The following is a 26,435-nucleotide window of genomic DNA, read 5'->3' on the forward strand; positions in this document are numbered from 1 at the left end:
CGTTTCCCGGGAAAATATATATCGTCTCGTCCCACCACCTTACGTTCTGGTCTTATTTCTGTCCAGCCATACGCCCACTTAACAACTACTTTTAAGTCAAAAAAATTTTAACAGCAACTTTGATTGTGAACTTTAACGTTATACAGTCACGATAAACACATTCAAGAAGTTTCAAATAGTTGGAAATAAAATTCATCCCAACATGAAATTTTTAGTTATTTTTTATACGAATTTGTTTAAAATGACATTTAACCAAATCAATACTATAAAACAATCCTCCAGAATTCGATTTTCAGCACTGTCTAAGTTTTAAAAATCATTGAAACTATATATATATCCTGATTGTACATTTACAACAACAAAACCAATAGCAAAAGCATTTACTTGTAACATGTCAATCAATGTGTGGCTGATGACGTTCCGTTAGTCCATCTAGAAGTAACAATTTGAATACTTAGGCACCTCTTTCATATAATTGTAATGCATAACAATTATCATGTAAAAAAAAGCCTGGTCACAAAATAAACCAATATGCATATTTTGGCAAAACATTCATTTGTGAAAATGTTTCGCCAAATATATTCATCAACTGTAATAATAAAAGTACTATGTATTGTCAATGTATACGTAAGCCTACTAATACAGGTTATGATTGGAGCTAATTTTGTTTAAATTTCTTTTTAAGCTAGTAAAATATTTGAAGTCATATTTTATATTATGTTGTAATGTTACACTATTACAAACATTTACTCGATTTAGAGTGAATGTTTGAGCCTGTTATAACGTGTTATTTTGTTTCGTGTTTGTGCATCTATCCATTTGTATATAGATTAGACAGTTGGTTTCCTGTTTGAATTGTTTTACACTAGTCATTTTGGGGCCCTTTGTTGGATGCTGTTCGATCTGAGCCAAAGCTCCGTGTTGACGGTCGTACTTGAAACCTATCATTGTTAACTTTTTATACAATTTGACTTGGATGGAGATTTGTTTCATTGAAACTCATACCATATCTTCTTTTTTATATTTATATCGAATTATTTCCGAAAACATCTAGTACTTAGTGTAGTTAGTGTCAAGCATACTTACAACCCTGTCAGATTTTGATAATTCCATTTCATTGTTAAGATGACACATGTGTTAGAATATCTAAACATTTTGAAAAAATATATATTCTTCAACATAGTAATTATTATACCATGTTGTAATTTCACATTTATTTTACTGAAAATATCATGCTTTAATTTAAACTGATGTTCAAACAGAATTTTTAGGGGGAAAATTGTATGAAAACTTAATTTGAATTTTAGCAATATTAACTCAAATGACTCTCTACTATAACAATATTTAAAGAATTTAAGAAACTTGATTATAACAGCCCTGAAGTAGAATTGAATTAGAGTTGTCAGTTGTAAGAAGGCTTTATTATTTTCACGTGACACTTGGATGAGATGATCGCGGTTTTCTACAGAAGATTGTTAAGATTTCTGACAACTTGAAAAGTTTAATTTGATGAAATTCATTGTTATTAGGTAAGAATCCTGAATTTTGAATGAACTGCAAATAGTTCAGAGCAACACTTACAAATTAAAGAAAATGAAAATAACATTATATTTTAAAGAACAGAGAAATGTATGGCATGTCAGGTCTACTTTTTTGAGAAAATGCATCATGTTGTTACAATTTCGCTTATAAATATATACCAGATAATCCAACATGTGTTAAAGATCAAAAACGATGTTTTAACGGTAAATGTATGCCATCAAAATGGTTTTGTGATGGTGAAGATGATTGTGGTGATGGAAGCGATGAACAGAACTGTCGTAAGTATATGTATTTGTGTAAATGTATAGATGACCATAGATGACCTTACATTTTGTAGCTGTTCTTTATCACAAGATTCAGAGTGTTATGACATATGGGTAATTCGTTATGCTTTAACATGATATTGATTTAATTAATGTTTGACTGTAATTCATTGGAGAGAAGACGGCTAGAAGCAATAAAAACAACAGGCGAATAAACACAAACAACACAACAAAATATAAGAGAAACAAAAACAACATACCAACACTAATCCCACGAAAATCTCAGTATGAACAAAAGTGATGCAGATTGGTTAGCATTTTCTGCTCGGTTAGTACCATCTGTCGTGTTGTCATGAAAAAAGTCTTAACTTAGATAGTCAAGCCGCGTATTCTTCCTTTTTTTAATATTAAACATATTTTATTACCAATCACGTGTTACATCAACCCTCAGTTGCACAGGGAAGCGTATTCGTCCTTGAACAATGATACATAAGAAGTTACTACATGTGTAACATAATAAGAAGAAAATAATTTAAAATCAAAAACCTTATGTAGATAGTAGATGTTTTTGTGTCCTGTTAAATTGTTCCTTTTAAAATTGTTATACGATGATGACTGATGTACCCATATTTTGACGATTTTATTAATTGTGACTGTTTATTTAACGCATCATGTAAATGTAGCGTAATTTGATGAGACTGTTATTAAAGTGAGAGGGTTAGCGCTATAGAACCAGGTTTAATCCACCATTTTCTACATTTGAAAATGCCTGTACCAAGTCAGGAATATGACAGTTCTTGTCCATTCGTTTTTGATGCGTTTTGTTTTTTGATTTTGCAATGTGATTATGGACTTTCCAAATTGATTTTCCTCTGAGTTCAGTATTTGTGATTTTACTTTATACAAACTTTGAGGAGTGAACTAACACATGCAAACCAAAATTATGACCAAATCCGAGTTAGGAATCAAAATTTTTAATGTAGGAGAGATAAATAACAAAATTGGATTACATCAAATTTCATTCAAACAATAAGAAACAGTATAAGGCAATTGAGTTTTGTGAAGTTGCTGAATAATATGAGAGAATGTCATTTATATTTATTTAATTTGTAATACAGAATTAACTTGACATGCTAACTCGATTTGGTATCACCAGCCTAGAAGTCAGCACTTCGGTGTTGACATGGATATCAATTATAAGACGAAACGCGCGTCTGGCGTTCTAAATTATAATCCTGGTACCTTTGATAACTATATGGTTATTTTTTTAAACTAAGGATTTTCTTATCCCAGGAATAGATTACCTTAGCCGTATTTGTCACAACTTTTTTTCGAATTTTGGGTCCTAAATGCTCTTCAACTTTGTACTTGGTGGATTTGTAACTATTTTTATCTGAGCGTCACCGATGAGTCTTATGTAGACAAAATTGGCGTCTGGCGTATTAAATTATAATCCTGGTGCCTTATATAACTATTGTACTACTGAACTGGTCTACCTTATAAATAATATATTCGGAAGAGAACTGGGTAAATATTCAGTGGTCTCGTATATTATATATGATAAGCTAGAAAATATTTCAACCTACATGCTTATAATATACAATCCATTTTTGTTGCAATTTTTTGGGAATATAAAACATTCATCTCAATCTGAAACATCAATACAAACACAAACTGAAATTTAACCAAAGAAACTTAGCTTGCTATTTTGAACGCCAGGGACGCATTTTGCCTGTGACGGTCGATTCAAAAGGTAAAAAGTCCAAATAAAATACGCAGTTGAAAGAAAATTGAGGACAGAAAATTTCGTAATCATTTGTCAAAAACAGCTGAAGAAATCTATTCTAAAGAAAATGTCATCAAAAGATATGACGATATCCTCGATAAATCAAATGATCTTATCACACTGAATATTTGAAGGAAGGAGAATAAACAAGATGAATGAACATATCGCATATGTTCCTTACGTCGTTACTACAATCCTCATCGTTGTCATAAATGTGACCTATCCAATTATACTATTTACCTGATTCGTTATTCCATAAGCAACACGACGGGTGCCACGTGTGGAGAAGGATATGCTTATCCTTCCGGTGAACCTGAGAGCCCCCCTTGTTTTTGATAGGGTTCGTGTTGCTTATTCTTTAGTTTTCTATGTTGTGTCATGTGTACTTTTGTTTGTCTGTTTGTCTTTTTCATTTTTCGCCATGGTGTTGTCAGTTTATCTTCGATTTATGAGTTTAACTGTCCCTCTGATATCTTTCGTCCCTCTTTTATCATATAAATATTTGACATCATAATTTAAAAAAGTCAGAAAAAACTTTGAGTATTGAATTACTCAGTGTTAGTTGATGTCATATGTAACGCCATTGAACATGATCGCCTTTTTATGCAGTCACTTTATGTGTTAGGAAGAAATCAAGGAAATTTAACTTTATAAATAAATTTTGACAGTTCATTTGCTGAAACAGATATTTCAGATGCAAGGAGAAATAGTTTTCTCACACCTCTCAGGAAATTTGAAAATAGCACAAAAATTAGAAAAAAATGAAAAACACTTCAAATGCAATTTCCAAACAATAAACTTGACATTTCAGCATCCACATGCCCTGCCGAACAGTTTAAATGTACAAATGGAAAGTGTATACACATTACATGGCGATGCGATGGAGATGAAGATTGCGATGACCACAGTGATGAAGAAAGCTGTGAAACAAATTCTCCTAAATACTTCTGTAAGGAGACAGAATGGCAATGTAAACACAAAAATCAGTGCATTCTTGCGAATTGGAGATGTGATGGCGAAGCAGATTGTTTTGATGGTTCTGATGAGGTTAACTGTACGTATATGGTTATATGCACATGCATACTTTATTTTATTAAATGATGAATCAGATGATAAGTGAACTATTAGTGATTATTGTAGGATACACAATTTACTGATAATTTTGAATAATACAAACATGTATTAAAGAATTTTAAAATTAAAAGCACATATGGATATAGGAAGATATGGTGTGAGTGTCAATGAGACAATTCTCCATCAAATAACAATTTTTAAAAAGTAAACCATCATAGGTCAATGTACATCCTTCAACACGGAGCCTTGGCTCACACCGAACAATAAGCTATCAAGGGCCCTAAAATTACTAGTGTAAAACCATTCAAACGGAAAAAACAACGGTCTAATCTATATAAAAAAAAACGAGAAGCAAGAAACACGTATATATTACATAAACAAACGACAACTACTGTACATGAGATTCCTGATTCAGGACAGGTGCAAACATTTGCAGCGGGATTAAACGTTTTAATAGATCCAAACCTTTTTCCTTTTTCTGAAACAATAGCATAACATCACAACATAGAAAAACACACGATAAAATATCAATTGGCAGACTTAACTCAATCAAAAAAACATATGGCCCTTTTAACTGTTTTTTATAGTTTGTTCTTGTATTGTACTGTTAAACTACTGTGACATGTTGCGCCTACAAACTAGTTTCTATTTAACCCGTATCATTATGTATTTGCCTTTTTGTGTCGGATACATTTGTATGACGCACAGTTTATTCCCTCCGTTTTTTTATTGGTGGTCAGGATTTTTTTCAGTTAAAATGATTTATGACTATTTAATTGCGGTGTAATCTTGTGTTTATATTTTGCTTTAGGACATCAGTGGAATTTTTGATATGTTGTCAGTGGACTAGACGTAGCGTTCATCATCAAATTTCCTGAGCCCCTAGTATTAACAATGTATTATTTTTTTTGTTTTTGTTTATTTTGAAATCCTTACAAATTACACCGAAGGATGAATCTGAACCTCAAAACAATCTTAATAAAAATAGGACTTAATCAAATCTTTGAAATAGGATAAAGGAATCTTTACTTCAAATAATGAGTGAAAAATGTGAATAATGGTACTGAAAATATAACAAATCAACTCCGAATTTGGCAATTTATTTTTGAAATTTTGGGTCCTAAATGCTCTTTAACTTTATGCTTGTTTGGGTTCCTTACTATTTTGATTTGTGAGTCTTATGTAGACGAACTGAGCGTCTGGCGTATCCTTTAATAGCTTGGTGCCTTTCATAACTATTTACAACCACTGGGTCGATGTCACTGCTAGGTTGGAATAACAAGTCCAGTAACTAATACCTTTGATAACCATTTGGCCTCATGTGTTTTATGCCATCTACACAGTTTAAAATGTGATCATTTGCAGTGGAACTTTTCGGTATTTGATTTCATCAGGACTTAACTCAAGCTTCCAATGCCAAACTGAAATTTAAAGGATTTTAGGAAAAAGTGTTTTTCGTTAGAATTGTGTTTCATTTTGTCATGCCGGTCCGCATTAAAGCATACTAAACGAAATGGGATTTGTTCATGGGTTTAGGCCTTACATTGATATATAGTTGATTAGAACATTGTCTATTCTGAATACAATGATGAGCAGCTCTTAATGTTTAACTGTTAAAAAATCAAAAGGTACTCACAATATAAAAAAGAAGATGTGGTATGATTGCCAATGAGACAACTATCTACAAAAGACAAAAATGACACAGATGTTAACACCTATAGGTCACCGTACGGCCTTCAACAATAATCAAAGCCCATACTGCATAGTCAGCTATAAAATACCCCGATAAGATATCAGCTTATTCATGTTCCAAGTAATGCATGTAATATAAATTTACAAACCACATCATTTAAAGTGGGACTGTAATTTAATTGTAGGTACATACACATGTGGTGGTGACCAGTTTCAGTGTGATAATAATCAATGTATAGCAAACACATCAAAATGTGATGGTCTCCAAGACTGTACAGACAGTTCCGATGAGTCAAATTGTAGTAAGTGTTTATACTATACATCCTAATTGAATCAAAAAGACAATACAAAATATTTTTTTTTTTTTAAATCTTCCTGCTTGGAATGCTATCATTGCGTCTGGTCAATGATGAAGCAATGAAAAATCAAGAGGGAACATTGTCCCGCCAAAATTACAATGAATAATATTCCAAAACAAGCACATTGACCCCTATATCTTTTTTTGCTTATTTGATTCCTCAATGAATCCCCTATTAATTTATATAGTTTTAATGGAAGGTTAGTTACTTAAACTGAGCAGCAAACTTCTTTAATCAGTTAAAAGAAATATCTACAAACATGAGATATCTAAACGTATCACTACAACACCTGTGCTAGACTGCATTTATTACAAAATATAGAAATATCATGATTATTGTCGTATGTTTCATGGATTTTTCAAAATTAATTTCAGAACAAATGATTTTCCAAAGTATATTTCAGGCTCACCTAGTTTCAAAAATGTGTCCGCTGACCCGGCTCGTGTAAATCTGACAAGGGCAAACATGTTGAGTTCTTCCAATTCTTTTGGACTTCAAACCTACCTACCTATCCTCTTCGCTCCTGGTGGAGCATGAGGTCGCCACAAGATTTCTCCATCCAGATCTGTCTTTAGCCTTTGTTTCGGCTTCTCCCCAGGTCATGTCAAGCTCCTTTAGTTCTGCCTCAATTGTTCGACGCCAGGTGGTTTTGGGTCTTTCTCTTGGTCTCTTCCACTGGGGTGTCCATCTAAGAGCTGTCCTGGTTATGTTGGATACAGGCATCCTGAGAACATGCCCCAGCCATCTGAAGCGCCTCTGTTGTATTTCTTTGAGGATACACATGGACTTGTTCGTTTCGAGGAGATGGTCATTTGAGATACGGTTTGGCTAAAAGATTTTACAAATTCGCCTCAGACAATTGTGGTGGAAACTTGAGAGCGATCTCATATCTTTTTTTGTTACTCTCCAGCATTCACTTCCATACAGAAGGGCAGAATTAACATTACTGTTATATAGCCTGATCTTTGTTTTTCTGTTGTATTGGCTAGACTTCCAAATTGGTCGTAGTCTTTGAAATGCAGATCTTGCCTTGGCTAGCCTACTTTTAATATCTTTTTTGGTTGAATCTTCTGTACTAACGACAGTTCCTAGATAGGTAAATTTTTGTACTTGTTGAATTTCTGTACCCTCAGCTTCTAGTCGTAAGTTTGATGTTGTGTTGAGTCGCTTTTCTTGAGTCTTTTTTGCATTTAATTCCAGTCCAATTTGGCTTGCAAAATGGCTGAGCCGATCTGTCTTTTCTTGCATATGATCTTGTTTTGATGAAAGGAGTGCTATATCATCAGCAAAGTCAAGGTCCTCTAGGGTTGTTAACATCGCATCACCCAGTCAATGGCAACCAGGAATAAGATGGGTGAGATGATGCAGCCCTGTCGTACTCCAGATTGTACTCCAAACCAGTCAGTTTTTGGACTTCAAAATTGTGAGGTTATTTCTTATATTAGGAGAAAAAAATGCAAATGTGTGTATGTTTTAAATGATGCAAATACTTCGCCGCGAACATTAATAACATACATTTCTTGAAATCAGTTAATAGATTTAAGAAAAACAAATTCTCTCTCCATCAAAGTTAACATCATATTCTATTAGCTATTCTTTTTATGTCCTCTTTGGTCCCAAAACGGAGCAACAGAAACATTGAACTGCTACATAGACACCAAAAAAAGTAACGTAACTAGTTGCATCTACCAATTGTTGCTCAGTTTTTAGTTGTCTATGTTGTTTCTTGTGTGCAATTTCTTTCTGGTTTTTTTTAATATTTTTAGCCATGACGTTGTAAGTTTATTTTCGGTGTATTAGTTGACTGTTCCGGGATCTATTGGTATCTTTTGCGCGTTTTTTTTATAGCTAGCTGGAATATATTTTATGCGCAACTATCTTTAAAACATACGATCAATTTTTTTTAGGTACATCTAATTCATGTACGATAAAAAATGGGGGATGTGATCATATTTGTAATGAAAATGGTGAATCAAAGGATCTTTGTTCATGTAGAAAAGGATACAAACTTGAAGAAAAGACCAGATGTGTTAGTAAGTACACTTCTTTTATTGAAATAGTGGATACATAGTTTAATATTTAGTTAAGACTTACGGCTGCTCCTTGGTATAAATGAACTTTATTATATACTTAAAAGAAAAATGAAATTAAAAAAATGGGGTCACCGTTCATTGAAGCACATAATCTGCCTCCGGAAGAAGCATTCATTTTTGTTAATGTCCTTTTTTCTGTTGACCTAATAGGAGAAATAAAAGTAATATCGAAATAAAAAAATAACCTTCTTACAGAAATCGTTTAAATTTTAAAAATTATTTAGTATATGTACAGCTTATTTGAAAACAATAATAAAAAAAATATAGGTCACCGATGAGTTAAAAAAGATTTCAAATCTAAAGCCAAAAAATGGCATTTTTGCTCCAAAGGGAGACAATTGGAAGCTTTTTCAATGATTTAAACATTTTAAAAGGCATCTGGGGCCAAACCGAATCGTTTTTGGGTTGATTTTTCTGCTATATCATTAAGTAATAACTAAAAGTGTAATAAAAAAAAAATAATGAAAAAAATAAGGTTTATTTTTTTGCCGTAATTTTGTACCCACTAGCCACTTTAAACGGTCATTTCTATTTTTAAAATAATCCAAAAAGTCTAAATAAGGCATTCATGTTCTGTCTTTTAATCAATACTCAAACAAAAAGTGCGTTTAAATTGGTATTGTTCGGAAGTTTAAATGCTGTTTATTGGTGTTTAAGTAAATTCATTTTAAGGTGATGTAGACAGGAAAAAAACCAAATACTGATTTTATTTCATTCAAAAAAGTATGCTAATCAGATTTAAATTGATTGATTTTTGTCACTGATAATAAGTTTGGAAGAGCATGCATGCTATGTTTATTTATCAACGTTTTGTTAAAATTCTATACAAGGTCAATATTATACAATAACTGTCTTTTGATGAGGTAACTATGCAGTTTTGTTGACTTTTAAAAAACTAATATTCACTGAGGCCAACAGCCGAAGTGAATATCAGCTTTTCCAAAGTCAATTAAATCACATATTTACCAATTGTTTTATTCAATATTCCGAGAGAAATGTATTTTATGGCAATTGTTTTACCAAAACAAATTGTACATCAAACGTTTTTTTACCAAAATAATGCACGTAAATACACGCGACATTTTGCGCTGTGAATATTTTTTCTGCAGGTGATTATGCTTTATCTTTTATACAAAATCCGATTTATATAGAAAAACCTACTAAAATGTTATCAATATGGAATAAATGAAATGATCATCATATTCTAAATAAAAGTTTGGTGTCATTGTCCTTTGTAATTTGTTTCCAGAATAATAAGGAAACATTTGGATCACTTTTTATCCTATCTTTCCAGATATTGACGAATGTACAGTTAGCAGAGCTCCCATTTGTTCACAATTATGTATTGATAAACAGGGAACTTATGAATGTGAATGTATTGAAGGCTATAATACGAGCGTCGTAGCCGGTGATGTAGCTGGTGCAACAACATGTAAAGTGAATGGTAAGAGTCAACAGCGAGCAAACAAATGATTATCTGTTACGTACCTGATATGACTTAATATACAGCTCATAAAATATTGTGAACATTTAAAAAAATATCTTTTTAACGTTTTGTCATTAAACTTAATTTTATTTTTTTGGTCTAACGAATTGCATTTCAGTTTTTAAAATACCCCTTGTATATTATACATCCGTGTGTATTACAAATGTTTCTGTGGTAGCTTCCATCAGGTACGTATAAGGCTAAAACGATTGAGGGTCTAAATATAACTCCTCTTATTCTTGGTCAATAAGAATTTCATCTGAAGTTTTAGCACAATACATAATTATACGAACTAAATATTTGTGACAAAATAATTCGTTTAAATTACGTCGACACGTGAGCTATGGTTAGTGAGTCCTCGGGAAGAATTTCCACAATAAGCTGAGCCTAGCCATTGATGGTATTTTTATTTGAACAACATGAACTTCTGGTATAACCTTAAACATGTACATTAACGGCCGCAATAAGGCCAAACATTTTGAAAAAAGCAGCACCAAACGTTAAGATCTTAAACTAAGCAAGTTGTGTTAGCATACAGCAACAGAAAGAATGCTTTCTCTTTTTTTAAGGGAATATAAAAATATATAAATATGAATTGAAAAATCACATAAGGAAGGTAAAAAAAATAAATACTCGACTACATCAATCAACGGAGAGAATGGAAAAGAACTATCATACATTTTTACTTCCAACTTGGTACAAACATTTCCCGCAAAAAATAGTGATTCCTGGTTTTATATCTAGCTTTATTCCCTACTTATATGAAAGTATTTTTAATTCCGTTTTATTTACAAAGTTTAATGTACAACCCAAAACAGATATAATTTGTTAACAGGTATATGTGTAAACATATATCACAGATATACAACATAACGGAATTAAATCAAAACAAATAAAGGCTATAGTAGTTTACCGCTATTTTACAGTCATAAATCGATTGAACTGAAACAAATACGAGTCACAAAATAAACTGAGGGAAACACACCAACTTTAAGAGGAAACAAAACGGAGCAACAGAAACATTAAACTGCTACAAAAACACACGTTAAGATACATAGAAATATAAAGAAACATACAATTTAGAAACCTAAAAGTAACGTAACTAATTGCATCTACCCATTAATCGGATGCATGTTTATTAGTTTCTATGCGATGTAAAGCCATAAGAAAATTACGTTAGTACAGCATCCTTGAATTTGTATTTCTTATTGCTCTGAAATATGTAATCTTTAATACACAAAAAGGGAAAAAATCATACATTGTCAGGTTATCGAGAGGTAGCTTAAACCTTAGTTTAAAGTCATAAGAAACGAGTGACCGGTGAAAAATAATGTTTTTCCAATTCTTGAACCAATGGATACAATCATCATAAACTTTGTCCTCTGTGCACTCATTTATCATTTTTTTCGTGTAAATTTCGTATAATCGTCAATTTGTTTTTTCAATCGGTCAGTGTTGTTGTGAAAATATGACAGGTAATTAAAGTTCGTGTTTTGAAGCCGAAGTTTAACGATTGTCAACTGTTTGTCAACAATCGACAACATATCAACAAAAAAGCATGTACATTGAGCATGTGTTTAACATGTAAGTTCAGATAATAGTTTATTTTAAGGACATCCATGCGTATTGCGATCACCGGATTTTTAAGAGATGGGTCACACTGAGGTCACTTTGCATACGGAAAATATGTCGGGGGAATTGCTTCCTGGATGGAAGCAATTAAAATAAAGTAAACTTCTTCAAAATATGAATAAATTAAAGAATTTTCTTCAGAAACAAAGTATATGTACACAAGTTTTATAATGAAAACTATCCATTGAGTTATGAAAAACATATGCATTACTATTTTTAATTTGAGATGACTTTAGGAACAATATATCAAATGTTTACAAAGGAACAAATATTGGTTTTATTCATTTTAACAACACATGACACATTTAAGTGATTAGTTTTCAAAAGTTTAATATTATCTACCAGTGATTAATGATTTTCTCTTAATATTCTTTTAGATCAAAAATGTTAGGCTTGTGAGTAGAGGCTCCGTGTTGAAGACCCAACCTTGACCTATAATGGTTTACTTTTAAAAATTGTGACTCTACACCATGTTTAAATGAAATTTAATTATGAAATATTTATTTCAAAGGTCCAAGACCGTGGTTATTGCTCGCAAATAGATTCGATATAAGAAAGTTTGAAGTTGGTACTTGGTTGCAAGAAACGTTGGTGGATGGACTATCCAATGCTGTTTCTGTTGATTTTTACAGAGATAAATATGTATATTGGTCCGATGTGTCAATACAACAAATAGCTAGGTTTTTATTCATTATTGATTTCGTTTGATCATCTCATGACGTTTCAAAATTAAATTTTGATAAATTTTAAAATGAAAAACTGTTTGAATGACGTATTTTGCAATTGTACATTTAGGTGTAATACCACCAAATCATGGTACGTCACATCCGGTTGCATACGAAAGTAGGTCTAAAAAAATATTCCCTTGAATTTGACCGTTGTAGGTAATTAATCTTACATTTGATTGCAGTAAAACTATTTCTGTGTCATAAACATATGTCTTGGGTATTTCAAAACACCGTTGTTTTTTATTTGTGTTTTCTATAGCAAATTTTGTAATCTTGAGGTTACATGGTGACTAAACCTTGTACACAGATAGAATAAGGGGAGAAATTTGATTGGTTAACTTCCAATGATGGTTATTTTCTTATATGCAATGAAATGTTATGTGAAACTTTTTCTATAGAACTGGACAGGATAAAACTTTACTCATGCCAAGTATTTCTTTATTTGAAACAAAGATTAATTTTCCACAATTTTTTGGAAAGTGCAAATTTAACAAAGACTATTAGGGTAAAATCAATGGTGGTATTACACCTACAATTGATGAAAGTAGATGTATTTGGAATAGGGTTATATACTATATAATAATGTTGTTAATATTAAGTATATTAAAAGGATTGTGAGGAGTTCTTAACTAGATTATATGTAGAACATTTATTCTCAACTAATCTATAACAGTTGGGATGTTAAATAGTTATCACATTCGGACTTGGTGTGTCAATGTTAGATCCCCCTCTGCGCTCCGGTCATCAGGATGATCTTACACTGACAAACTGGGTCATCATGGGATAACTATTACAAATCTCCAAATCAATGATGAATATGTAAATGCATGCTCAATTAACATAAGAGAAATAATCTGTGTTCTTAAAAAGATTAAGAATATTTTTTTTCAAATGGGTACCGAAGACATTCAAAGATAAACCGGTATGACCTCTCAACCTATATCTACCAATTTAAGGGGCTGATAAGTATTATGTATAAAGGCAGCAGAAGTATACCGCTGTTCGAAAGTCATAATTCGATTGAGAGAAAACAAATCAAGGTTACAATCGAGAACATGGTTTGTGGCTAACCAAACATCACACTGTTAAGGTAATGATATCATAGGTATGAAAATGTTTGCAGTCGATTAGAACAGTTTAAAGCTCTTTTGATGAAAAAATATCAAAAAAACGATATCATAATACATCCCTTAATATTTAATAAAATTTGAATTGACAAAATAACGTAAAAAAAATATGTTTATATGCGAGAAGCTTTAAAAGGTCATTATTTGTAACTGCGGTTGAAAGATTATTTTTTTTATTTAGCATAGTGTATCTTTAACTTAAATTATTTTGTGTTAGATTTCTACTTCCTTAAGGAGCTGATGATTATATAAAAAAAAGGAGAAGCAGTCGATAAGAACAATTTCAAATACAGGCTCTATAATACGCTGTTCATGTATGTGTCACCTGGTCTCGTGTTAAGAGTTGTATCATTGGATATCGTACCACATCCTTTTTTTTTAATAAAAAGCACACCAAAAATAGATATTATATGCATTAAACATCACAAAATTCTAAATATAATTAACATTGACAAAACAACGTATACAAATTGGATCTTTATATGCGAGAAGCTTTACTGTTTTGATCGCATATGGAAATTTTGATTTAAATGTACATATAGGGTATTTTTTAACTGATTAAATCAAACATGTAATAAAACATACCTTAATGTTCTTTTTTTTTAGTAAAATGAAATTGAATGTTTTTATATTTGCTCAAAATTTGTTTTGTTTTAAAATATAAACACAAGCTTCGATTTGTTAATTTTGGCTATTTCTAGAATATATTAGTATAGAAAATATTTTTTTGCAGGAAATTTATCAATTTACAAAAATACGTTGTTGACTTTTCATGGAAATTTGCATACATAATCAAACCAAATGTCATTTTAAAAAAGATTGGTCGATGAAATCGTTTTTAAATTAAATAATAAAACTCAGCCGCAAAACTGCATCTTTTCCCGATATATCACAGTTTGACGTAGAGAAAATCAATTTTACATTAGCAAAGCCATTACCTCCCTTGTAACTTTATCGTATGCCCTTGAAAAGTCATTATAATCGACGAGGTTGAAAGACAACTAAATTGTTTTATTATTAAGTATGGTGTATCTCAAATTTAGGTAGACACTACCTCATTGTAAATTTAATCTGGCAGACATACAGATTGTAAGAAAACATTGACAGCTTTATGAAAATATTTGCAGATCTGAAATAAAGAATGGTATTATGAGCAAGAAACAAGTTATTGTAAATGAGGATATAGAAACACCTGATGGTATTGCTATAGATTGGATCCATGACAATTTGTACTGGACAGACACGGGAATAGATACTATTCAAGTATCCAATCTCGAAGGCGATAAAAAGGCAACAATAATTGATAATGATCTAGATGAACCAAGAGGAATCGCTTTAGATCCAATACATGGGTACGTTGTAAATATGTACCTCTTTGAGTAGGGATAACAATAACATGTTTCGTTTCAATTCAAATATGCTTGAATCAGCTATGTATTCACCTTATGATGACTGTCATTCACTGGGAGTTTGTATCCTACAGTTGTTCCCATTTTGATTCGCACCACGGTACGGAGCTATTAGCTTCAATCGAAATATATGCCATTTTGAATAAATTACTTTTCACGTTTAGATTCTGATTGGATGCGGCTGAGATACAGCAAAAGTTATTGGCTAAAATGAGTTAAAAAATTACAGACTTTTCTCGGCCAGGATGAGACATTTAATGCCGGAAAATTGACTATCTGTATTTCAGTTCCGATCAACTGTCATTAGTTCATGTTCGTTTTTTTAGTATGCATACACTTCACAGATTAATTCAATATTTAAATATCAATTTTTAATACGTGTTTATTTGCTTTGTTACTCTGCAATTTGCACGATTTGCTTTGCTAAACAATGTGCATATACAATGTTTACAAAATTGAATTATCTGTAGTTAATAACTTTTGACAATCAAGGCACACGTCCAGAGTTGTGTCTATTTATAAATTTTTTCAACAAGAAATCTAGAATTTTTTAAAGCATGGGTATATAACGCATACAGACACTATTAAAGAGTATCATTTTCTTTGCAATCAATATCTACAAATACCATATTTCCAATACTATTTAACAACCACATGCACACATATTACCTTAAATTAGGGTAGAGCGAAGCAGTCCATACCTTTTTAGAAAATTTAAACTTGTTGGCATTTGTCTTACCATATTTTCAGTCGGAAACTAGGTTGAAATAGAACAAAAGAATCGAAACTCTTTGTTAGAGAAGGCGATAAATGTTTACTGTATTGTTTACTATAGTGACAAAATTTTTAAAAGGTTATAGAAACAAACAAAATTGCAATTTTCTTCTCAATAACGAGGTGTTTTATTTCAAAAACACCATTTGCATAAGTTTTCAATTTATCTAGTACATAGTTAAGCAGAACAATTAGATATCAAGTCGATGACATGGGTATCTTTCAAGTTGGATGAAGAAAATGCATAACCTCCGATTTTTAAAAAAAAACTACCACAGACGGAAAACATATTAATCTATTAGTTCAGTAATTTTCGAGTCTGCCCTACTATTATGTGACTGAAGAAAAAAAATCTAAAAATTGGGTAACAATTATATCGAAAACAGAAAATCGAGTGCACCATTTTATGTTAGGACGTGTTTGAGTTTATTGAGTATTTTGTCTAGATATCGTACAAAGTAAGAGTATTTCATACGTCGTCTCTCTTCAGATTCTATCATTTTTATATATTAAAGTTACAGGTTGACTTTAAAAACCAAAACAAATCCCAGTACTAAAAGATAAAGAATATGGGTCAAGTGAAATACCTATCTAATGAGTCACAAAAACAGAGAAGGTGTGTTCAAATAGCTATATTTTTACTGAAAGTACTTGATGACAGTCTTTCAAGTTGGATGATAAAAATGCATATCTTCGAAAAATTAGAATTTGTTGTGTGTGATAACTCGGGTTTATAGTATTCATACACTAAAAAAATCTAGCCCGCCCTTCCACGAAATATTTAATTAGAATTTGTTTTAAATGTTTATAAATTTTCAATAATTCCACCTGACAACCGATCAGACAATAGTTTAAAGTTGAATCAATGCAGACAAGATTATTAACTGATACTCATTAGCTAGTTGATACATTTGTCTTTTAAAATACAAAGTGATTTTGCGGTTTATTTTGAAAATAAATCTATAATCATAGATATTTTTACATGACGGACTGGGGAAAAAACCCAAAGATAGAAAGAATCGGTATGGATGGATCAACCAGAAAAATAATTACAACTGATGTGGCATGGCCTAACGCTATAACTATTGGTGAGTAAATAATATGTTTGTACCTTCTTGCACAATATATAGTAGTTACAAAGATACTGATCAGATTTACACAAAAATGCAATAACTGTGTGACAGCTTTAATTTAAAACTATGTAGCAAGATTATTCAATAATCGCCGTTTTGTTTAGTTTCAGTTTTGTAAAACCATTTAAACATGAAAACAAACGGTCTAATCTATATATAAGAACAATAAATGCATATGAACCACATCAACAAACGACAACAGCTGAAAGTCAGGTTACTGACTAAGGGCAGGTGCAAACAAATGATGCTGATTTAAATTTTAAGTCGGAAAAAATAATACATGTGTTTTTTTGTGCGAGACAACTTCAACAGATACCATCCGAAAAACATTTTATATACATCAATCAAGAAGCCAATATTTGTACATACTTTTTAACGAGAAAATTCAGACGAGTGATTGCTGTTGTGTATAAATAATGTTAATATTGTTGGTCATGTTTACAAATATAACAGAGCAATACAACGCAGTTATGTAAGGGAAATATTTAAAGCCATTTCAAACAAACAAAAGCAATTTCGTGTTTCCTCCCTAAACTTTGACCTTTGGAAGACAGTATTTTTTTCAATTTCTACACTGCAAAATGTTTGTATTTCCTACTTTTTTTTCTTATTGTTTTATTGATAATTTCAGTGAACAAATGCATAGTTATAAAAATTTATTATAAAAAAAAATACTGAACTCCAAGGAAAATTCAGACAGAAATTCCCTAATCAAAATAAAAAGCTGAAAGAAATCAAACGAATGGATCACAACTGTCATATTCCTGACTTCGTACAGTCATTTTCCAATGTAGAAATCGTGAATAAAACCTGGATTTCCAGTTAGCTAAACGTCTCACTTGTATTACAAAAGTCTTCTCCTGAAACGACAGAGTAAACTTTACAAAACTTAATCGCAATCAGCAAGGTATTTAGTTTAAAACATGTCTCCGATGACCATGCCAGTCCACCAACATGCCAGACATGACTAAAAATAAAACATAAGAAGAAAATGCAGTTTTGGCTGATATCATATGCAAACAATGTAACTGTTGCATTATATCATGCATTAATTGTAAGTGAAAATATAAGGTGAGCCACACAGTCTCCTTGGAGACTTTACTTTTTGTAACTTAAATGTATCTTTTAAATCCATATTTCTTTTTATAAATATCGGTCAACTATTCCTGTCCTGATTTAGACAAGAGTTCAAAAAAGTCTTATGCTCCAAAAAATTGGATACCATTGATTATATAATAGTGTGCAAGAGACCTGATACGATATATAAGTGGTCAATAAATTCCATATGTATGGAGTGAGTTAACCTCAAATCCCAATAAGGAATTTACTGACTCCATATAAAGGTATATCCTATTAGATCACCCACTAGCACACTGTGTGCCGGCTATAAGAATAAAGAACCTGCTTCCATTGGTCTATAAAAAAACGAATTCCAGGATAACAATTAGAAAGCTTTAAAAGTGTTTTACTGAACTTGTTTCAATCGTCTATTATCTATGTCTTCGATCGAAGAAACCTTTCAGATTTTTGCTCAACGCCGTGTTGTTTATATAAAAGGACGTTACACCACTACTTACCATGTATACACTTTATCGCTATTTGTCTGCCACAACTATACCTCACAAAAGTTCCCGTAAAATATCAACGTCATAAAAGTAAAAAGGTTACGCAAAAATGGAAAAGTAGTTGCTGTATGGTATCAAAAGTTCAAGGAAAGAGATTTCCAAAATAGTGATATGGTGTATTGAAATAAGCCCCGCCTACTAAGCCCAAAATAAATACACGTTCTCCACGCGGTTACTGATAAGCATTCAAATAACTCTGTTTTTAAATTTATATGTATGATTGTTATTTTTATAAGTACCGATTAATATATTTCACTCGCATATATATCCCTTGATGTCACTTAATATTATTACCCATAAACTTCTTCTGGTTATTATTTTACAGATTACATTGATAGTAGAATTTTTTGGATTGATGCTAAACTACATACCATCATGTCTGCTGATTTTGATGGTGCTCGAATCCGTACCGTATTACATAATACTGCACAGATATCTATTCCATTTTCTATGGCTGTATTTGAGGATAATATTTTTTGGACAGACTGGTCAGGAGAAGATATTTGTATGGCTCATAAATATACAGGAAAAAACTACAAAAAAATGGTACTAGGTCTTAATTCACCAATGGGTATCAAAGTGTATCATGAATCTCTACAAAATGTAGGTAAGGAAATTAGTTTCACGATGAAAGTTAAGATTTTAAAAATACAAAAACAAAAATACCGAACTCCAATGAAAATTCAAAACGGAAAGTCCATTTTCAAATTGTAATATTAAAAGCTCAGACACATCCAACGAATGGAAACAAATGTCATATTCCTGACATTTACATGCATTTCCGTATGCATAAAATAGTGGATTGGTAGCATAGCAAGATAAGTTTCATACTGGAATGACAGTTGCATAAAGGTCCATTATATTGAAAACAATATGTGTTAACAGACATTATAGGTAAAAGTGTCAAAAATAGTGGTACAGCAGGCAACATTGTACTGCTTTCGTAATCACTATTTAAACAAACAAATATGTCAACAAAGAAAAACAAAATGGCATATAGACAAAGCAATTATGAAAAAATGAAAGACGAGAATATAAAAATGAAGATAGCACAACAACTGTTAAGATTATCGCGGGAACATAACGTTCAAACTATTGTACTTGTCCATAGTCGACGACGTATTGTCAGTGACGTCGCCTTGGGCAGAAATACGTACTTGTATAATAAGGTTGTATGTGTGCCTTTTGCCATCTTGGATTGTGAAAAACAGAGAATCTAAGGTCCAGATTTTCAATACAGTTAGCAAAATTTGATGAAGGAATGCAGTTAACAAATGTGAATTTGAATTCAAAAGAACAAAATTGTAAGATTATAACTTTAAAATATTAATTTATTTATAAGGGTATATTATTATAGCTTGTTTTCTAATTATTTATTTTTTAATTTGCATTTTAAGGGAAGGTTACTCTAAAATAGTGCATTTTCTGTAGGAATCTACATGAAATTTTGCTATTTTGTATTCCTACTTGAAAAAAAACCCACGGTGACCCTGTCTCTTCTTTTGATATTCTCAAACTATTTTCTAAAAGCTATCTTCTCGTATTTTATTTTACAATTCTATCATTTTGTTAATTTATAATCACATAATGAGGTTTTTGCCTGTATAATCCATACCTAATGTGTCATTTTGTCACAACCTGTAGCTTTAGAAATTGCGCGGTGACCTCATCCTTATCATTTCTAATTAATTTAAGTCTCCCATACCACCTTAAATGTAATTGCTGAACAGTTGTTGTAATACACATTGCCTTAACTATTCTCTATAAGAACGTTTGTAACCGTTTGTATGTAAAATGTTACAAATTCCCTTTAACAAGCATTTGCTAATGAAATTGAAAAATGAAAGACAATCGTTATATTTTTCATTTCACGAAACAATACACAAAACACATCACTATACATACATTTCATATCAACATCGATTTAATTTATAAACCATACGCAACATGAGATGTAAGGATATGATTTATAAGTTACCAGGATCACAAGCATCACAAAAAAAATACAGGCAGCATCATTACCACAACAACCTCCGAGACCAGTATCTTACAAAAATACAGGCGTACACACAAGGACTAAAAGCAACGATAAAAGAATAATTCATATGACCTGACAAATGTTAAGAGATTTTCTAGCTTACGCGCACATAAATTTCTCTGATACCTTGATATATTATGTCGTAAATCAACGTAATTATCCACAGTACTCAATAAACTGAATAAGCACTTACAAGAACAAGTTACTAGTAAATAAAAAGCAGGATCAAAATGTAATCGTTATTAAAAGAAGCAAATTGAGGGAGCTATATGTTTTTTGGGGGCTCCTACTCAATACAACAAACAGATCAGAACAGCATTATTAACTGGTGCAATAATTGTCTTTCTCATCAAAGAAATCTGCTTGAATCAGACATAATTTGAAAGGTAATGAACAACGAAACGAGCGTGAGCTATCAACATTTCTTTTTTTTAGATACTTTCATTGATATTTGTACATCAGCACCTAATTAACATCAAGCATTATACCTAGATGTCTGCACTTGAGTTTGATGTAGGTTACATAAGCTATGAATAATCTGGTTGATGAAGATTTAAACCCCTTGTTTCGTCATTTAAAATCTGAAATTGAAACTTGTCACTTTTATATTAAAGGACACAATGTATGTGATGACAATAAGGTGAACTGTGAATACTTGTGTTTACCAAAACCACGTGTACTATCAGACGATTCAACTTCATTGTCGTATACATGTGTTTGTCCAGATAACAAGAACATATCACACAACGGTCACACATGCGTTCCTGAAGGTAAAATTATTTAGATTTTTCACTTTTCAAATAATGCAATTTTCTCAATAATACAGTTTCCAATTTGAATATGGTATATATATTTATATGAATCATTTGTTACGATTAAAATGTTTGGCTTAAAAAAAAACCGACGGAAACCACGAAAACAATACCAAGATCAAAAGAAGAAGACGAATAGATAGTTAACGGCAGCAAATAAGAAAACTTAGGATCGAGCAATAATTAATACCAACCCCATCATATACCGAAGGTTAACTCACTTTATCCGGCAAAATTTGTATATGTGTTTGTTCATATACTCAGTATTTATGCCCGATGAAATTGCTGAAGTATATCAGTCTAATTATTTTATTATGATTTTGAAATACAAGCATTAATGTAAGTCGATCCGTTTGTATAAAGAATAATGTATAAATTACTGTTTCAGATATGGATACAACTGAAGTGGCGACAATGACAACATCAGAGAGAACTGTATCCGGTAACACAAACATACTAACTACAAAATCATCGGCTGAATCCCAACCAACATCCATGACGACACTTAGAGCTGATAAAAGTAAAATATCATTATAATACTACGTTATTTTTGTGTGTAAAAAAACAAAAATGATTTTGAGTTTATGTAAATGAACTTGATAGAACAATCACACACCATATTCGATATGTTTCATATTAAACAAAAAAAACAATATATTGGGTCTATGAGACAGCAACCACAAAGCAGATAAGATCGGTCGAGGTTAATATAATTTTTAAGGTGAAATTGCACAAAATTCTAGACATGTTATTGCTATATCCAAATATCTGCCATCACCACGTATTCTTTAAAATTACACAACGTTCAGACAACCTTTTTTTTCGAAAATCAAAAAGTATTACAAATCTACCAGATTAAATATACGTTGTTCTTCAGACATTAATTAGTCGAATTTCTGTATTTATAATCTGTGTTGTATGATATATGAAAAATCTTAGAAAACTTTAGAATATAAAGGGTACAAACTCTGTTAATAAAACAGAATTACAAAAAAATCCAAAATATTAATATCTTTGAGGTCTTGGCCCTTTTTTGAAGTAAGAATAAAGCCCGAACCAAAATTATCCGTTGCTTTAAGTTGTCTTGTACAAAGATGACGATTTAATGAAAAGATATATTTTGGTAATGCCATGTCTCATGCATATCTTTCATAAATACTATTGGTTAAATTGCCATATGGCAAAATAAATCTGTTTCGCTATGTTTTGGATTTCACTTCACAGAAACAAACTATAATACAACAATAGCCATTTTCTTTTTCATTTTGAATACGATAAAGTTAACGTTCCAATCACGACTACCATGCAACAATCATATATATATATAATATATATATATTTAGAACTCACGATCAATTCAACATGCGAAAATACTAATGAGTGCAGTGGAAAACTTTTATGCATAGATGGTATTTGTCAGTGCTGTAAACAGTTTGCTTGGAATGGAACTATTTGTGTCAAAAGTAAGATTTTGTTTATACACGAGTTAAATAGACAAGGAAACATGCAACAATATACTATTTTTCCATATATATATTTGTTTTTTTTTGTTAGAGAAAAAGATTGTTATTTATTGTTTTATGTCATATAATGCAAGTTATGTTTTGGTATTTTGAATGTCAGTCTACTGCAAATCACACTATCTGGACAATATAAAAAAGAAGATGTGGTATGAATGCCAATGAGACAACTATCCACAAAAGACCAAAATGAAACGAACATTAATAACTATAGGTCACCGTATGGCCTTCAACAATGAGCAAAGCCCATACCACATAGTCAGCTATAAAGGGCCCCGATAAGACAATGTAAAACAATTCAAACGAGAAAACTAACGGCCTTATTTATGTAAATAAAAGAAAGTCTTTTTATATTTATTTATGTGTGTCTTTGTTAATCAAATTCTTTTGAACTTTTTCATTTTGTACAAATACATGAATTTCCGAAAACAGCAGTCTTTGACATTTGCGCATCTTGTCGCAAGGTTCATATTAGCAAATCTACAATCTGCGGGACAGGACTTTAAACATTAAAAAAAGAAAGAAAGCAAACAGCTGCCTTGATTTTGTTTTGTTCTTATTTATCTTTCTCCAATCAAGTAACCCTGATGAGCATGAAGAGAAACAGAATATTATTGCTAGTAAATAGACTATTGCCTTAAATTTAGGGTGAATCTGTGAATCGTATGTTTATTGTCATCCGTCCGCCAGATTCTTGAACAGTTTATCCTGTGTACAACTATGAACCTTTGTTTAGAAAATTGAATTTCCCAGATAGCACATATATAAGATAAGCTCGATCCTCAACCTGCACATGATCAACAGTCTTTTTTTCCTTTATCTATAGCATTGTGGAATACTGTAGACTTCAGTATACGATCGATTCCTACATTTTCCCTTTTTAAATTAAATTTGCATAAACTTAACCATAGAAATAATAAATTCAAATATATGGTTCTTTATGAGATCGTTCGTATTCAGTTTCACACACAAGGATGCGTAACAGATCTAGCGCACTGTATGATGGGCTTTTCAATGCACAATAAAGTTTGATACAAAATGCAAATTGTTCATGTGGTTTTATTAATGAAAATGTTAAACACTATCTATTAAATAATTTAATAGATAGTGTTCAACATTTTCATTAATAAAACCACATGAACAATTTAATTAATTTAAAGGACTAGGGGCTATAAGGGCCATTTTTGGCCCCACCCCCAAATTCCATTTAATTTGTCATGTTGTAAGTCTATACCATAGACCTTCTGAAAATAATCGAATTTTTGGTTTAGCTCGTTTATTCTGTTGCCTAGCAACCACTAAAATGGCTGAGTTAAACTCATCAAATATGATTATTATACAGCTTGAATATATCTATATTAGAAATTGAACCTGTTTAGCATGTAGTGAACTTTACACTTGTACACTATTTAAATATTACATAATTAATTGCACTTTTTTGCCAATTCACTGTTGTTTCTCCCTAGCAACATATCTATGCCCATGGCAACCGCGATTTGTTTTCTATTTACAAGATTTAATTTTAAATATATTGAAACAGAAAGGCAATTTAAGATGTAAATTGTAAAAAGAAACAAACTCCAAGGTAAATATTAAGGGGAAAAGCAATATTGAAACACCAACAAACAAAACAAAACACCGGGTATTGCTGATATATACAAATTGTGCATCTGATGCTAGATGGGGTCTCACTTATCAGCGACAAGAAGAATAATATAAAAACAAGACACATTTAGCGCTTAGAAATCTTAATATTGATTATCTTAAATAAATAGATACAGACACATGCATTAAAGGGTGTTTTCAAAAGTCAGTGTATTTCAATCACAGTAGTTTTGTGTCTGGAAGGGGTTGGGGTTGAAGGGGCACTTCTATTTACACCTTTTTAAGCTTGAATAAGTGAAAAGTTGAGAAAACTATCAGATATATATAATATAACTTTTTTTCCTACGCAATTTATGAAAAGGTATATATTTTTAAAATGTTAAACTGGGTAAGGTGACAAAACAGCGGCACCCCCTTTTAAACATGTTATTTTTGCGATCTCAAACCCCCTCTCCCTTTACCTCTAGGCAAAGTAGAAAAAAATCAAACACACAATACAAACAGTAAAATTTACTTCAAAAAAAAGTCTGAGTCTGATGTCAGATTCAACTACCTTGACCAAACACTTAAACCTGAAGCGAGACACAAGGACAATCGGACGAACAGACTGACATACGCACGGACGAACAGACGTATAGACCAGAAAACATAATGCCCACAAATAGGGCTTAACAACAAAGCCGGGTCACATTTTAAAATTTACACTTCATTTTTACGCATGATTATAAAACTTTTCAAAACATAACCTTTAAAAAGGTAACAGACATATAGTATGCTTACAGACTTCAGGCTCTTGTTTCTATGCATGGAAAGGTCAATTATCCATATAGTACACTAGTAATTTTGGGGCCCTTTATAGCTTGTTGTTCGGTGTGAGCCAAGGCTCCGTGTTGAAGGCCATACTTTAACCTATAATGATTTACTTTTTAAATTGTTATTTGGATGGATAGTTGTCTCATTGGCACTCACACCACATCTTCCTATATCTATTTGCAAATTTACAGATCTTACATTGTTAGGTTGAGGTTTAAACGAGTTGTATATACATAATGTACACAGCCATGTATCACCATCACTGCTGGTGATCCAATGAATAAATCTGTTGTAGAGTTGTCACAGGCTCAGGCGTACTTATATAATAATATATACATGTTTATACGGATATATGGATAGACTACCTTAGGCCGTTTCCGTTTTTTACCATCAAATTTTATAGAACATGTTCTCTATGCACATTACCCACAAAGACACATCCAATTGGAATATAGGTAGTTTCATTTTCGAAATAAATCTCGTGTTTCTCGCCAATTATGGAAATTTAAGTAAAATACCACCCCCCACTTTTCGTTACTTAAATCATGGATCTGACCCTAATACCAGAGAGAGAAGATTGCCCCATTCAAACAACAAATTTTGAATTTATAATTAGCAAAAACACCAGAAATGTACAGATTTTGTTATATTGAAGGTCTTATCTAAAATTTCATAATTAAAAAAATTGTCCTCAAAGTTGTTATTGACTCCCTTACACATGAAGTCTATTGCTGTCGGATTTTTTAAAGAAATTTAACTAGATAAACTTACGGAAATATAATTCGGAATACACTTTACATTCATAAACAAAAAATAATAAGTTTCTATAGGTATAAGAATGTATAAACTAAACTTTGTCAGATGAAAAGGTCCAATTTGGAAGGCAAATTTCAGCTTTTTATTGCTCCGCTTGGCTATGAAAAA

The 26,435-nt window shown here is 31.5% G+C and overlaps 1 protein-coding gene across 2 annotated transcripts in view; it reads left to right on the forward strand.

Annotated features, from left to right (window-relative positions):
- The window catches only part of LOC134701839 (low-density lipoprotein receptor-like), a 46,806-nt gene that overhangs the window by 4,241 nt on the left and 16,130 nt on the right, over window positions 1-26,435 (forward strand). Inside the window, exons 3-14 of one of the 2 annotated variants that reach the window (XM_063562957.1) lie at window positions 1,704-1,820; window positions 4,403-4,645; window positions 6,543-6,659; window positions 8,624-8,749; window positions 10,104-10,253; window positions 12,439-12,607; window positions 14,910-15,134; window positions 16,938-17,053; window positions 19,049-19,330; window positions 21,376-21,531; window positions 21,962-22,093; window positions 22,917-23,036. In XM_063562957.1, the coding sequence (XP_063419027.1) occupies window positions 1,704-1,820; window positions 4,403-4,645; window positions 6,543-6,659; window positions 8,624-8,749; window positions 10,104-10,253; window positions 12,439-12,607; window positions 14,910-15,134; window positions 16,938-17,053; window positions 19,049-19,330; window positions 21,376-21,531; window positions 21,962-22,093; window positions 22,917-23,036 (1,953 nt within the window). The remainder of the gene's footprint in view (window positions 1-1,703; window positions 1,821-4,402; window positions 4,646-6,542; window positions 6,660-8,623; window positions 8,750-10,103; window positions 10,254-12,438; window positions 12,608-14,909; window positions 15,135-16,937; window positions 17,054-19,048; window positions 19,331-21,375; window positions 21,532-21,961; window positions 22,094-22,916; window positions 23,037-26,435) is intronic. The other variant, XM_063562958.1, reaches the window with a different exon arrangement.

The sequence above is a fragment of the Mytilus trossulus genome, unplaced genomic scaffold (assembly GCF_036588685.1).
Source record: "Mytilus trossulus isolate FHL-02 unplaced genomic scaffold, PNRI_Mtr1.1.1.hap1 h1tg000343l___fragment_2___debris__unscaffolded, whole genome shotgun sequence".
NCBI classification, from domain to species: domain Eukaryota; kingdom Metazoa; phylum Mollusca; class Bivalvia; order Mytilida; family Mytilidae; genus Mytilus; species Mytilus trossulus.